Below are 14,984 nucleotides of genomic sequence, written 5' to 3'. Positions count from 1 at the left end.
TTAATGGCCATCGTCTAACACATGATACTGTGTTGTGTCTCTACCTGCTGGAACATAAGCTCTGATGGGCTGAGATTTTTGTTTTGTTTTTGTTGCTATGTGCCAAGCATCTAGACCAGTAACCGGCACAGAATCAGAACTGGGTAAACACTTGCTGAATTAATGAATCCTGTCCTGATAACACAGTCCACACATTTGTCAGCCCTCTGGCATTGGGAGACAGAACAGATGCTACTGGAAACTTCTATAGGTGGGCATGGCACTAGGGGCTTTCAAGCATTCAAGTCTCAGCAGCTGGAGGGGTGATGGAGCCTGGATGGAGCCCAAGTTCTAATTTTCCAAAGCCCAGTGGCTTTCAAACTTTTTTTTTTTTTTACTCTGACCCACAATTGGACATGATCCAGTACACACACATATATGTAAGTGAATCCAAAATTTTTAAATCGACCATTACTCTTTCAGCAATCCATAGGTATTTTCTCATTAAGAAGCAGCTATTTGCAACCTGCAGAATTATTCACCAGCTGCTCCCAGGTGATGATCCACAGTTGGACAAGGGGTGTTCCATACCCTGTGTCCTGTCAACACCACCTAGTTCTTTATTCCTGGTCAAGGCTGGACTCATTCCTGTGGTTTCTCAACCTACGTCATCTGTCCACCGAGAATTCTGGGGAATGAGAGGCTGGGATTTTTGGCCCTGCAGCACCAATGTCGCCATTTAATCACAAAGGGTATGTAGCTGGGAATGTACCTCCTCACAGGCGTCTGCTGATTTCACTGTCCTCCAGAACATGATTTTCTGTCTCCGAGAAAGACTCTTAGGCTTGAGGTTAGAGCGGTCGGCTTCACTGAGAGCTTAGCGTGTGTCAGACACTTATGTGCCTGAAACCAAGCATCTCAGAAACTCAGCGGTCTGCCTCTCCGTAGCAATGAGGGAGCCTCAATTCAGCAAAAGATTTGAGCACTTCCTATGAGCTAATAAGCAGGTTCTAAGCAGTGAATAAGGTGGATAAAAATCCCTGCCTTTATGGAGCTCATATGCTGGTGGGGAAAGCAGACAACAGGCAAAAGCAATTGAATAAAAAACGTAACATGTCAGAAGGTAAATTACTATTAAATAAGGCAGGTTATGGTGGGGTAGGCCTCACTGAGAAGACATTTGAAGAGACACATGAAGCCCTGTGGATAGCTGGGGCAGAGCACTTGAGGCAGAGAGAGCAGCACGTGCAAAGGCCCTGGGGTGGGAGCATGCCCAGATCTTCAGGGAACAAAAGGAGACTAGTCTGGCAGGAGCAGAGGGAGGGAGGCCGGTAGTAGTAGGAGATAAAGTGTGCAAAGGAGCCAAGGGCAGACGAGTCTGGCAGGCCACTGTGAGGACTTCGGCTTTTACTGTGAGTGAGGTAAATGCCATTGGAGTTTTGAGCAGAGGAGTGAACGGAGCTTACATCTTAAGTCCCAGGCTGCTGGAGAGTAGAGAGTAAGGGTAGAAGCAGGAAGACGAGTTTGGAGGGGACGACAGCGTTCTAGAGAGGAGAGGGTGGTGCCTTGGACCAGGCAGTTGTGACGGAGGTGGTGAAAAGTAGCCAGATTCTAGAGAAACGATGTGATGTGTTTACAGGCCAGATGACTCGTCTGGCCAGGGTCCTGTCCTGGGAACACGGTAGGATGGGGAGAGCTTTGGTGGAGCAGGTTTTGGGGAGATCAGGAGTTCCATTTTGGACATTTTAAACTCAGGGCCTCTCTTCTGTAGTTGGATATGTGAACTTGGACCTCAGTCAAGTCCGGCCTGGAGATAGACATTGGGAAGTCAGTGCATGGCTGCTGCCTCGGCCAGGGTTCCTCAGAAAGCAGAGCCTAAAGTGGGGGGCTCCTTCGCCCTCATTTTATTTTGCAGAACAACCCCAGAGGAGGAGCAGTGAGGGAGGGAGGGAGGTCAGAAGGAAGAAGAGCTGGCAGGAGGCATTACGGAGCTGGCTCCACTGACTGGGACTGCAGAATCAGCAGACTGGCCGGGAGAAGAGAAGCCCAAGCCCCGTACATGAGTCCCAGCACCACTTCTTGCTGGGGAAGGGGGAAGAATTTATCCACCGTCCCGGCTTCACATTGGTTGAAGATTTGCCCCATGGGGCATTGACTCTGCATTTCTGGGTTGCATATACAAATGCTTAGGTGCTAAGTTGGGGCCCATGGGTAGGTGGTGGAGGTCAGAGGGGCACAGGGTGGGCAGGTTGTGCTTGCATCAAATCACTCAGAGCCGGAACAAAGGCAAGGAAGGCCAAGAAGGTCTGAAGGCATGAAACAGCCCGCCCGCCCCTCAGGCCACTCAGAGTGGCTCTTGCCTTTCCCTCCCTTCTTTCCTGAGACAGAAGATGTAAGTCTGACAGAACAGAATCCCCTCTACGATGGGGTAGCCAGTACGATCTCGCCTCAGAGGGCGAGTGGCCCAAGCTACTGGTCCCTGGTCCACGCCCATTCTAGATCTCTCTTATCCTGGTCTAACGCTGCAGCTGGTCTGGTTATTTCCTGGTGGGTGATCCAGATCTCGATCCCCGGGGGTCTGAGCCTTTGGTTGGCTTGCCTTCTTGGGCCGTGATTGCCACAGTTGCCACTTACTGTTATCGGTGAGTGTGGAGACACCAAGACACACGCACGGGGGTTCTCCACAAACCCTGGCCCTTTTGCACAGCAGCAGCCCTGACTTTTCATGGTGGTCAGAATCCGTTCCCCACAGCAGTACAGCAACTCTCTTTGCCCGAGATGTCGTCCTAGTTTAAGAGCAAGCAAAACGTACTGTGCCCGACCAGGCCAGGTGCTTCTTTATTTACTTGCTTCACATCTTTTAGCAGCTTTATTGAGAGATAATTTATATGCAATAAACTACAGGTATCTAAGGTGTACCGTTTGCTAAGTTTGGACACATGTACACACTGAAATCATGAAAGTTTTCTCGTGCCCCTTCACCCCTCCTCCAACCCCATCTGATCTATCACTGTAGATTACTTTGCATCTTCTAAATTGTTATATAAATGGAAACAAACAGTATGTACTCTTTCTTTTCCACTAGATATAATTATTTTAGATGTATCCATATTGTGCGCATCACTGGTTTCTTCATTTGTATTCTTGAGCAGTAGTCATTGTACGGGTACACTGCCATTTGCTTATCCACTCATCTTGACTGACATTTGGAATTATAGCTGCTACAAACATTCAATATGCAAGTCTTTGTATGGACAATATTTTTTTCCTTGGATAAATGCCTAGGAGTAGAATGACTGGATCATATAGTGGATGTATATCTCACTTAGAAAAAATAAACAGCTGTATTGAAGTGTATTTTATATATATATAAGATCTACTCATTTTAAGTGTACAATTTACTCATTTTAGCAAATTTACGGAGCTGTGAAGCCATCATGGCAATCCAATTTGAGAACATGGTCATGACCCCAAAATGATCCTTTGTGCCCATTTGCAGTAATTCCGTTCCCACCCTAGACCCAGGGGACCACTAATATATTGTCTGTCTCTATAAGTTTGCCTTTTCTGTATATTTCATGTAAATGGAATCATACGCTAGGTGGTCTTTTGTGTCTGCGTTTTTTCACTTAGCGTAATATTTATGAGGTTCATTCGTGTTGTAGCAGGTGTCGGTACTCCATTTCTTTTTATTGCCAAATAGTTTCCATTGAATGGCTGGACCACATTCAGTTTATCCATTTATGAATTGATGGATATTTGGATTGTTTCCATTTTTGTGTGTGTGGCTATTATGAATAATGCTGCCAGGAACATTCAGGGACAAATCTTTGTGTGAACATGTTTTCAATTCTCTTGGGTAAGTACCTAGGATCGAATTGCTAGGTCATACGGTAATCTTATATTTAACTTTTTAAGATACTGCCAAACTGTATTCCAAAGTAGCTGTACAATGTTAGACCCCCACCAAGCAGAACATGTGGGATCCAGTTTCCCCCATCCTTGCCAACACTTGGTATAGTGAGTCTTTAATTTTTCACACCATAATTTTAGACATATAGTTATGTAATGGTATGTGGTTTTATCTTATATTTTGCCTACTGAATGGAGCCCAGAGCAAGATGAGACTGTTGAAAGCCAGACTAAAATGACAGCTGGCGTTAGAGGTGATCCTGGTGGGTAAGGTTGCTCTCTGCCTTCTCTGCCGAGCCTCAATACGAGAGTTTTATGATGCTGAGCATCTTTTTATGTGTTTATTTGCCATCTGTAGCTCTTCTTTGGTGAAATGTCCCTTCAATTCTGCTACTCATTTAAAAAATTGGGTTGTTTTGTGAGTGCTTTATTATTATGGGTATAAATTTTTTAACAGATATGTGATTTGCAAATATTTTCTCAGTCTTGTGACTTGTTTTTCCATTAACAATGTCTTTCAAAGGACGAGGTAATTTTTATCAAGTCTAATTTATCAATTTTCTCTTCTATAGATTTTCTCTTCTATAGATTGTGCTTTTGGTGTCGCCTGAGAAATTTCTGCTTGATCCAAGGTCACAAAGATTTTCTCCTAGGTTTCGTGATTAAGTCTATGATACATTTGGAGTTAAGTTTTACATATGGTACAAACAAAGAAGGTCCTGAAAATTTTGTTTTGTGGTGTGTGTGTCTTTGGCGTAGGGGTAACCGATTGTTCCTGCACCTTTTGCTAAAAGTGAAAAGACTCCTTTCTCTATTGAATTGCTTTTGCATCTTTGTCAAAAATTAATCGATCGTATATATATATATATATGAGACTATTTCTGGACTTTCTATTCCGTTTCAGTAATCTGTTTAACTAGCTTGATGGCAATACTGCACTCTGTAGCTTTATAATAAGTCTTGAAGCAGGTAGTGTAGGTCATCTGATTTGTTCTTTGTTTTCAGAATTGTTTTGACTTTCTTGGCTCTTTGCATTTCCACATGAATTTTAGAAATGATTAATTTCCACAAAGAAACTTACTAGAATTTTGATTGGGATTACATTGAGTCTATAGGTCTACTTGGAGAGAATTGACATGTTAACATTTTTGAGTCTTTCAATCCATAAACACAGTATTTCTCTCCAATTATTTAATCTTTAATTTCTCTCAACATTTTATAATTTTTAATGTGCAGTCTTGTACTTTTTTTGTTAGATTTATCCCTAAATATTTTTCATTTCATATATCCTTAATGCTATTTTAAATGGCATTTAAAACATTTCAATTTTGGATTGCTTATTGCTAATATATAAAAATAAAATTGATTTGTATATTGATCTTGTATCCTGCAGCTCTGCAAAATCCATTAACAATTCTAATAGCTTTTCTGTAGATTCCATGAGATTTTCTATTATGTTGTCTGTGAATAATGACAGTTTTAATTCTTCTTCCACTCTACTTTTATTTTTCTTAATGCACTGGCTAGCACTTTAGAATAAAATTGGAGTGGTGAGAGCAGACATCCTTACTTTTTCCTGATATTGGGGAAGGGCGGGGGAAGCATTGTCTTTTATTATGAAATATGCTGTTAACTGTAGGTGTTGCTTTTTATCAGGATGAGGAAGTTCCCTTCTAGTCCTAATTTGCTGGCAGATTTTTAAAAATCAGAAACGATCGTTGGATTTTGTCGCATGCTGGGACATCTAACGTAAGACAGATTGTGGCACTCCCAGTTCCAACCACTAAGAAGAAGGGCCAATACTTGGGTTTTTCTCCATCTACTGAGATGGCTTTTCTTTCTTTTTGTCCGTTAATTTGGGAATCACAAGGATTGATTTTAAAATGTTCTGGGCCAATCACTTCTTTCATGGCCTCGTTTTTTGTTTTGTCTGTAAAATGGGACAACAATACACATCTTAAAGCACATTTATGAAGCTGGCATGCATTGGCATATGGAAAATATCTGGCGCATAGTAGGCACTCCATATAAATTTACTTAATATTTTACAGACTGCAGTATAAGTTTCTGTTCATATCTTACCCTGCCTCTCTCTCCGTCCTCCAAGCAGGAACTCTTCTTAATTATAACCTGCCTCCCAGTGCCTAGTCCTACTTGGCATAAAGTAGGCATGATAAATACTTGAAAGAAAGTATGAAAGTATGAAAGAAAGGGTTGCCAGCCGCCTCCTATTCCGCTCACCGCGGTATCCCACAGCGACCTCTCATTGTTTCGCAGAGGCGTTAGTTAGTTCCTGACTCTGAAACTGCCTCCACCAAACGCGGCATAGCGGCCCCATCCTGACCAATCGGAGCTCTCCTTCCGGGGGCCCGCCCCATTTAAAAAAAAATCAACCTTAGGGTTTGACCAATCATCTGTTGAGCAACGCTATTAGTCCCGCCTCAGCGTTGAAACTACCTGTTCCGAACACAGAGCAACGCTCGCAGGCGCGTCTTGGCCCTGACCAATCAGGGAGGTCGGATCGGGCCCCGCCCCCCGACCAGTGTCACGTGGGCTGGGCGGGGAGGTACACCTGGTTGCGAGGGGCGGCTGGCGGCACGGATGGGGGCTTTTCAGCTGTGAGTGCGGGAGTGCGGGGTTGAGGCTGTGGGGAAGGGCTCGGCTGGAGGCCCCGCGTGCGCCCCCGCAGAGGATTCGGGGGCTGCGATGGGAAAGATGGATTTCACGCCAAGTGCTAAGATGGGCTGAATCTCCCTTTCCCGAAGGTCCCGCTCCTGCGTCCCCCGCAGTTTCTCTGCTGCCCCAGTTTCTCTTTCGAACGTTGCCTTTCCTTTGTATTTGCGTAGCTTTGAGCTTTCCATAACGGGGCCGGAACTGAAAGAGGGCAGTGCAGGCTGTTCTCTTTAACCCGGTACGAAAACGGAGACCTGAGTCTCTCGTTCAGGCCCCGGGATTTCCGGTCCTGCGGATCAGGCTCATTGCCTCCTTGCGTGCAAGAGTCCCCCACAGTCGTCTGTACTCGCATCTCCCCTGTCCCCACTTCCCTGCGGGGCATATATGAGGGGAGTGGGGCGTCCAGTGTAAGTCTGGCTTCTCTCTGCCTTAGCTCCTGCAGCTGCGTCCTAAAGAGCACCCCCGCCCCCACACATACACACACCCGGTGTGGGAGGTCTACAGGTTATGAGTTTGGGTGGGAGGGCTGGGGCAGGGTTTCTGGGAATGGATGTCTGACCAGACGGACCCAGTATTAAAAAGAAATAGTATGTACTGGAGGAGACTTTCTGCTCAGGGGAGTCTGCACTTGGGCTTGAGAGAAGTGGGAAGCCCCTTCTCTTAGCCTACAGAAATCCCTTCCCGAGGCATCTGTGTGTCGCTGAGCCTGGATTCCTGGGGGAAAGGAAGGGAAGCAAGGGCTGGGAAAAGGAGGAGGCTGCTTCCCAGGCCCCTCGCCACACTACTGGGGAAAGGCTGGCTGACCGTGACTAGATTTGGGATCACATTCTGTCCTTGCCGCTTTCTGGCTGTGTGACTTGGGGCAAGTTGCATAACTTCTCTGAACTTTGGTTTCTTCATTTGTAAAATGAAAGAGAAGCAGGCAGAATGGACAGGATAGAGGGAAGAGTCCTAGTGTCATGCTATCTTGGCTTCAGGTAGCCGAGCTGGGCCTGAAACCCAGCCGTGAGGGCACTGCGCCCAGAAGTCAGTGATATCCGCGGTGGGAAGCCAGGCCAGACCCCTGGAATGGTGCAGACCGAGGATCTGGCGCAGCTGCGGCAGCTCAACCTGGAGCTCCTGAGGCAGCTGTGGGTTGGGCAGGATGCCGTGCGGCGGTCGGTGGCCAAGGCATCCTCGGAGGTGAGTGTCCACCTTGGGAACTCCCAGAGGATGAGAAAGGGGCTGCTGATTCTCAGGCCAGAATCCGAGACTCCGGGGTCATCTCGTGCGGCATGCCCATTTTATGGCAAATGAGAAAACAGGCCCAGCAAGGGATGGGACTGGCCTGGGACACCACAGAGGCTGGAGCAGGGACGAGGACCCAGGCCTTCATGCCCAGGTGACCTGGCCTCTCTGTTCTAGTCAAGCCTGGACTCCAGCAGCAGCTACAACCCAGAGATGCCATTGTCTCAGGGGACATCTTCTGTGGCTCCGAGAGCCTCCAGCCCACGTGGTGCCCACCAAGGTGATCCATGTGATATGTCCTCACCTGGTGGGGCCAGCTCTGGGGTGATCTCTCTCTCACCTGCCAAGCGCCAATACCAGGGGTCCCTGAGTCCACTGAGGCCTTGCTCAGTACCCTCGCTGGCCAACTCAAACGCAAATGACCCAGAGCATTCAGCAGAGCTGGAGGCACAGGCCCCAAGGTTCATCCCGGATCAACAAAGAAAGCTATCCAAGGTAACATGGGAGAGAGGGACATCGTTGATGGGAGCTTCCTTGAACCTCAGTTTTCCTGTTTGGTAGATGTACTTGTGGGCAGCCTTCCTTGCGAGGTGAGTGGCTGTCCAGGAGATACCATGAGTCTTTTCCACCTCAGCCTAAGTGCTGGATAAGTGGCGGTGATTAGTTTCTCAGACAGCACTTTGGGAAGATGCTGATGAGCCCCATTATACAGATGGAAAGACCAAGGCTCAGAGGCCACACTTATTCAGAGTCACACATAGAGAGGGGTGGAGGCCAGACTCTTATCTTTCAGTTCCTGGGGCCCATGTCAGGGTGTGTCAGGTGTAAGTTAAGTCATGGTCCCTTTTCCTCCTCCAGGGTGGGGTCTTTCTTGGGCTGGCCTAACTTTTCCCCTTTGCCTCCTCAGCCAAGAGTCACCTTCGACAGGGAGTCCCCAATGCCTGAGCGGAGTTGGCGCCTCCGACCGTACCTGGGCTACGACTGGATTGCAGGTGTGGCCCGCCCCATGCACACATCCCATTTTGCTTATGCACCTGCCTGAGCCCTCACCCAGAGCTGCTGTAGTTTCTCTGACTGTTTGACCCTTCTCGGCGAACACCTTCTGTACCGTGTCTTCTCTCAGCCCCTGGCACGGTGACAGGCACAGAGATGGTGCTCAATGAGCATTTCAGGAATAGATGAATGAGTCATGATTTTGAGCATTTATTATGTGCCAGGCCTCTGTAAAACTCTGTATATCATCTCTACATTTTACTGCCCATCTCCTTCCCCAGCAACCTCAGTGGTCTCCTGACTGGTCTCTCTCTGGCCTCTTTTGCCCCAGTTACTATCCATTTTTGACACAGCAGCCAGAAGGAATTTTTAAATGTGAGGATCAGATCATAACACTCTAAGTGTGTAGCATTTAGAGTAAAATCCAAAATCTTTTTCCAGACTTATGAGGCATGACTTGGCCTCTGTGGCCCCGTGAAATGACCTTTGACTTGCTGCCTCCTGGCTGTTTGCTCTGGCCTCGCTGGCTTCCTTGTTGGTCTTTGAACCTACTATGCTCATGGCCACCTCTGGGCCTTTGCCTGGAATGTACTTCCCCAGGTTCACACCTGCTGGTTCTTTTTTCTCATTCAGGGTTCAGCTTAAATGATAGGCCTCCTGTGAGCATAATGTCATAGAGACACCGCTTTTACATCACTGCCATTGGCATGTTCTTCATATTATTTTTTTTCTCGGAGATCGTCTCGTTTGCTTGTTTCTTGTATGACTTCTCCAGTAGAATATCAGCTCCGTTAGAGCAGGGGCCTGGCTGTCTTTTCACTGGTGCATTCCCCAAGCCTGAGCCTAGAGCGGTGCCTGGCACCTAGTAGGGCCTCAACCAGCACTTGTTGGATGAGCGAGTGAACGGCCCCCGAAGAGGTTGGTGCTTTTTGCATCTTCATTTTCACAAAGGAGGACACTGAAGTACAGAGTGATCGAGTTACTGCCCAGAGGCAGGTGCTCCAACGGGTTGCTGGGATCCAGTGGTGCTGTGGACACAGGCCCTGTCCTGAGACTCCCAGACCGTCAGCTCACTGCCTTGCTTCCCGTTTCTGGGAAAATAGAGGCACCTGCCCCGTGCCTGCCCTGTGTCCAGGCGCTCTGGCCGCCCTCCGCCCCGAGGACGAAGATCAGCGCTCCCATCTCAGGCCCGTCCCTGCATTTGTACACTCCAGTTGGTCCCCGATTGGCTCCCAGAGCGTTTGCTTCCTATAATTCTCTCTTTTCTCCATCATCCTTCTGCCCTATCAGCATCCGAACACCCTGGAATCACAGAGCACTGGTTTTATTGAGTGCTTATTATGTGTGGGCAGTTCCAAGAGCTTTATTCTGCTTTATGGCCATGAACTCCTTTACTCCTCGCAGCAGTCATATCAGACAGGTGCGGTTATTGTCCCCTTTGACAGATGAGAAGGCTGAGGTGCAAAGAGGCTGAGAAATTCAGCAGAGTCCCACATCTGGTCAGGGAAAAGCTGCTGTCGGTTATTTCCCATCTTGATGAAACACTTCCCCGTTTATCGTCCGTTTGCTTCCAGTTCCTGCCCATTTTCTCCGCTTTTCTTTATAACAAACCTCTCAGAAGGGCTGTCTAGACTCGCTGCCTCTAGTTTCTCTCCCATTTTTTCTTAAATCAGGCTTCCTCCTCATCCTGGTCATCAGTGACATCTGCGTTGCCAGCTCCCAGCTCAGTTCTCAGTCTCCACATCACTTGGCCCCTGAGCAGCAAGGGACACAGCGGCCACTCCCTCCTCCCTGAAACTCTCCCGACTTCCAGGGCCCTGCGCTCCTCCGGCTCTCCCCCTTCTCCCCGGCTCTCCTCCCAGTCTCTGCTGGATCCGCTTCCTTGTTCTGACCTCTGAACGCCTCTGTCTTCCGATTCTTCTCTGTCCGCCCCGCCTCCCCTGTGCCGAGGCCTTCTGTGCTCTGTACTCCCTCGTTTTTATCTCTAGCCCACCCTACTCTGAATTCCAGGCTTGTGTATCCCGCTGTCTTTTCTACGTGACATGTTAGGTGTCTTAGATGACTCTCACCTCCAAAGTCAAGGTTTTGATTTTTTTCCCACCTATCGTCTTTCTTGTCTTTATAAATGGCAACTCCACGTTCCTAATAATTGGTCAGGCCGTAACTTCGGGATCAGCCTTGATTTCGATTCCTGTCTCCTTTTTGCATATTTTTAAATGTTTCTCTTCCAGTCCATTAGCATATCCTGGTAGCCCTGCCTTTAACGTATTTCTAGAATCTGACTATTTCTTTCTACCAGGATGCCTGTGGTCACCTCTAACTGCTGCCTCTGCTTCCCCTCACCTGCAGCAGTCCGAGGGGGAATCTATAAAACCCCGTGGCCGGTCTGATGGCATCACTCCGTGTCCCCAAGCCCTCTGCCGGCTTCCCAGCCTCATCTGCCTCATTCTCATCCCTCACTTCCCTCCAGCTGTTCCTCAGACATACCAAGCGCAGCCCCCCAGGGCCTCGCATTTGCTCTTCCTTCTGCCTGCCATGTCCTCATGGCTCCTCGCCTCCCTCCATCAATTCTTTGCTCAGGTGTCACCCCACCCAGAGAGGCCTCCCCTGGCACCCCTCCCCTATCAAGCTGGGTTCCCTGACTCTGCTCTTCTCTTTCCTGGCAGGTGTCACCATTGTTCGTCTGTTGCCACCATAAGCCTCACGAGGGGAGGGGGTTTGTCTAGGTCACTGCTCTTTCCCCAGCATGTTGAAAACAGTGTCTAGCTTGTAGAAGGGGCTCTATAAATATTTTTTGCATGGATGGTTGGATGTGCGTCAGGGTAGACAGACACTGTGACAAAACCAGCAGTTGCCGTGAGTGGAGGGTCCCTTCCAGGTCTGTGCAAGGCTCAGTGCGGGCAAAGCAGGTGGACTGGGATGCCAGTGCCGAGTGTGCATTGCGCCTTGGCCAGTGGACTGCCACGTAGCAGCTCCCGGTGCTTTGCCCACCCCAGGGTCTCTGGACAGCAGCTCACCCGTCAGCAGCAAGCCTGAGGCCTTCTTTGCGAAGCTGCAGGAGTTCAGGGAAGCCAACAAGGAGGAGTGCATTCACAGTGACCCCGGGTGAGCAGGGGTGGGCGAGCGGTGGGCAGGCAGCCCGGGGACCCCGTCACTCCGCCTGCTCACCTCTCGCCCTCACAGACCCCAGTTCCTAGGCCTGCGGGAGAGCAGTGTTGCCGAGGAAGAGCATGAATGTGAGTGGAAGGCCTCGTGGGCCGCCCCAGAGCCCAGCCGAGGTTTTAGAGACCTGAGGGGGGCACCTGGGGTACTGGGGACTTGGGGAGGGAGGTTTGGGACCCAGACAGGGTGGGGCAAGCCCCGGTGGGAGGTGGGATGAGCTCAATGGCCTCGGGATTCAGGCTGGTCCTGTGTCACGCTTCCTCCCCTCCCCAGCTGCCTCATTTTCTCTTGTGCCCTCCACTCCCTCCTCTCTGCACACATGTCACCTGTCTGGGGGGGCGGTTGCGGGGAGACCTGGCTCAGTCACATGAGCACAGGAGTCTTTGCTGTGGGTTTATATGTGCCGCATACACTGTGTGCGTATATGTGGGGGTATTCACGTGAATGTACGAGCGTGTGCACCTTGTGTGTGTGATTATAGCTACAGGCATGTTCATGTGTGTCCACGAATACGACTGTGTGTGAAGCCGTGCTCCATGTTCGCACGCATGATGTTCACACACAGTATGTGTGCATGTGCACATGTGTGTCATGCCTGAGTAGAGTGTGCTTTGTGTGCGTGCTCTGCATGCGTACACGTGTATATGCCTGTGTGAGTGGCCGGGGGGTGTGGCGGGGTCGGCGGGCCCGTGTGATCGGGGGCCCAGGGATGCAGGCTTCCTGGCTGAGAAGATGGCCGCTTCTCATGGGCCTTGCAGGTGTGTACTGCTACCGTGTCACTCGGCGCCTGTTTCTGGTGCCTTCAGATCCTGGCACCCCTTGCCGATTGTGCAGGATACCACGGGACCAACGGGGCCCTGGGACCCTGGTGGAGCCAGCACAGGTCAGGTGAGTGGCCAGAGCAGGCGGACGCCTGAGGGGCAGCTGTGGGGGCCGCAGCACCTGAGGCGCTCAGAGCCCAGGGAGGGGAAGACGGGCCTGGGGCTGTGGCCCCACGGTAGCCAGGAGGCCCCAGCCACAGCGTTCCCACTGACACTCTCGCCCAGGGTGAGTGTCCCGCTGTCCGTCCTGGACCCCCCGCATCGGTACCGCATCCACCGGCGGAAGAGCTTTGACGCTTCTGACACACTGGCGTTGCCACGGGTGAGCAGCCAGGGGGCCTGGTTGGGGATGGGATGGAGATGGGGCTGCCCCCCACCTGGCCCAGGTCCCCAGATGGAGCCTGAGGCCCAGGGAGGGCCAGGGACAGGCCAACGCCGCACAGCCAGGCTGGGCTCAAGGAGAACGAGGAGTTAAGGCTGGGCCATTTCCATCGGCTGTACTCCGTTGTTCCCTGAGGGAGGCGGGGTACCCTACCCACCCCCTGGAGTTCAGGATGAGTGTCTGCCCGCACACTGGCATAATGCCAATGGGTACCATCTGTTGAGTTCCGGTATGCCACAAGTGCATTCCTCAGGAGGATTATATCATGGAGTCCCCACAGCAACCAAGAGTGCAGAGTCCACTGCTGGCCCACTTTACAGACGAGGAGACTGAGGCAGAGGGAGGCGACTTGTCCAAAGTTGGCCAGACGGAAGAGCTGGGATTTGAACCCAGGTCTCTGTGCTTCTCTAGGGCCTGCCATAGAGATGTCTTTTGTGTCTCCTGCGTAGGATGGGGGTCACTGGAACCCCACTCACTCCTAGTTGAGGCTGGGGAAGCTGGGCCTACAGGGAAGGGAAGGGAAGCCAAGGAAAGTTGGTTTGCTCATCTGTGGAAGGATACAGCAGCCCGTCCTCAGGCTTGTGCGCTGAGGTGGGGCAGTTCAGTGAATCACCTGTTGGGCGTGGGGCAGAGCTGGGAAGTACTCCATCAGCGTCTGCATCTTCCCTCTGTGCATCTGGGGTCAGACCCAGGGCCTGGGTCAGCAGGCTCAGGAAAGGGTGACCCAGTAGGTGGACACAGGCCCCTGCCCGGGGAGGGTCTCAGTCTGCGGGAGACACTGTGCTGGTTTGTCTCTTGGTTTGGAGGGGGGACCTACCCAGGCCAGGTGGTCTGACTCTTTGCTCTCCACAGCACTGCCTGCTGGGCTGGGACATTCTCCCTCCGAAGTCCGAGAAAAGCTCAGCCCCCAAGAGCTTGGATCTCTGGTCCTATGTCACCTCTGAGGCTCCGCCCCAGAAGCTGCCGGCAGCCAGCTCTTCCCACCTGGTATGGGGCGGGGTGCCCTGGCGGGACAGATACCTTGGAGCACGACTGGAGACTGCGAAGTCCCAGGGGCAGGATTGGGATAAGGACTGCCGAGCCTGGAAGTGTCTCTCTGCGGCACTCTTTCCAGGCTCTGCCACGCCCCACCGGGAAGGTGACCCTGACTCTGAGATCCAGGAGGGGGTGAGGCTGGAACTGGGGGGACCTGCCCAAGCCCCTGACACCCCTCATTCACCATACAGGCTCTGCTATCACGGGGCCAGCCCCCCACCCCAATCTGGTCGGAACCCCAGGTAGTGCAGCCCCGTGCCCCCCGGCTACAGCCCTGAGGACTGGCCACTCAGGAGGACAGCGCCCTGCCATCACCTCTAGCCTCTCCCCTGTGGCAAGGGCGCCCACGAGAGGGGAGCCTTGCCTGGCCACAAATGGGGGTGGATTCAACACTCCACACTCCTAGGTGGGGCAGGTAGGCCCAGGCCTGTCTTCTTCTTGGGGACAGAGGGGAGAACCCAGGGTGGGGGGTAAGGGCGTTCTGTGACATGTTTGTAAATAAAGCTCAGCGCTCTCTGCAGCTCCAGATGCGCACGTGTGCTGGGTCTGTCCTGCTGCTGCCGTCAATGCCCAGGAGGCGCCCTGGCCCCGGCCTGCCCTCCCCTCACCTGGGGAGAGACACCTCCAGCGTTCTGCGCTGGGTAGGGTGGGTCCAACTCCCTGATCGTGGGTCTTTGTGCAGCTCCCAACTCAGGGTAGATGGCTTCTCAGGCAGAGGCCCAGGTCATCTCAGCGAGGGGCTCGGGGTCTCAGGCTGTCTTCTGTCGATGAGGCTGAAGTTATGACAGTGGGGAGTGAGT

At 51.2% G+C, this 14,984-nt stretch overlaps 1 protein-coding gene across 2 annotated transcripts; it reads left to right on the top strand.

Moving 5' to 3' along the window:
* Window positions 1–6,410: 6,410 nt before the first annotated feature.
* On the top strand, window positions 6,411–14,712 carry MIIP (migration and invasion inhibitory protein). 2 transcript variants are annotated; one of them, XM_039842191.1, is made up of 10 exons: window positions 6,411–6,509; window positions 7,542–7,746; window positions 7,969–8,286; window positions 8,699–8,783; window positions 11,781–11,889; window positions 11,968–12,020; window positions 12,753–12,834; window positions 12,993–13,089; window positions 14,002–14,136; window positions 14,376–14,712. In XM_039842191.1, the coding sequence occupies exons 2-10, from the start codon at window positions 7,633–7,635 to the stop codon at window positions 14,460–14,462; spliced, it is 1,080 nt and encodes a 359-aa protein (XP_039698125.1). In that variant the 5' UTR covers window positions 6,411–6,509; window positions 7,542–7,632; the 3' UTR covers window positions 14,463–14,712. The 2 variants fall into 2 exon arrangements, with proteins under 2 accessions (XP_039698125.1, XP_039698124.1); XM_039842190.1 differs by having other exon boundaries at window positions 12,705–12,834.
* The last annotated feature ends 272 nt before the right edge of the window (window positions 14,713–14,984 follow it).

This window comes from Pteropus medius, unplaced genomic scaffold (genome assembly GCF_902729225.1).
Source record: "Pteropus medius unplaced genomic scaffold, Ma_sr-lr_union100, whole genome shotgun sequence".
In the NCBI taxonomy this organism is placed as follows: Eukaryota; Metazoa; Chordata; class Mammalia; order Chiroptera; family Pteropodidae; genus Pteropus; species Pteropus medius.
This window is presented reverse-complemented; position numbering and strand designations above follow the sequence as displayed.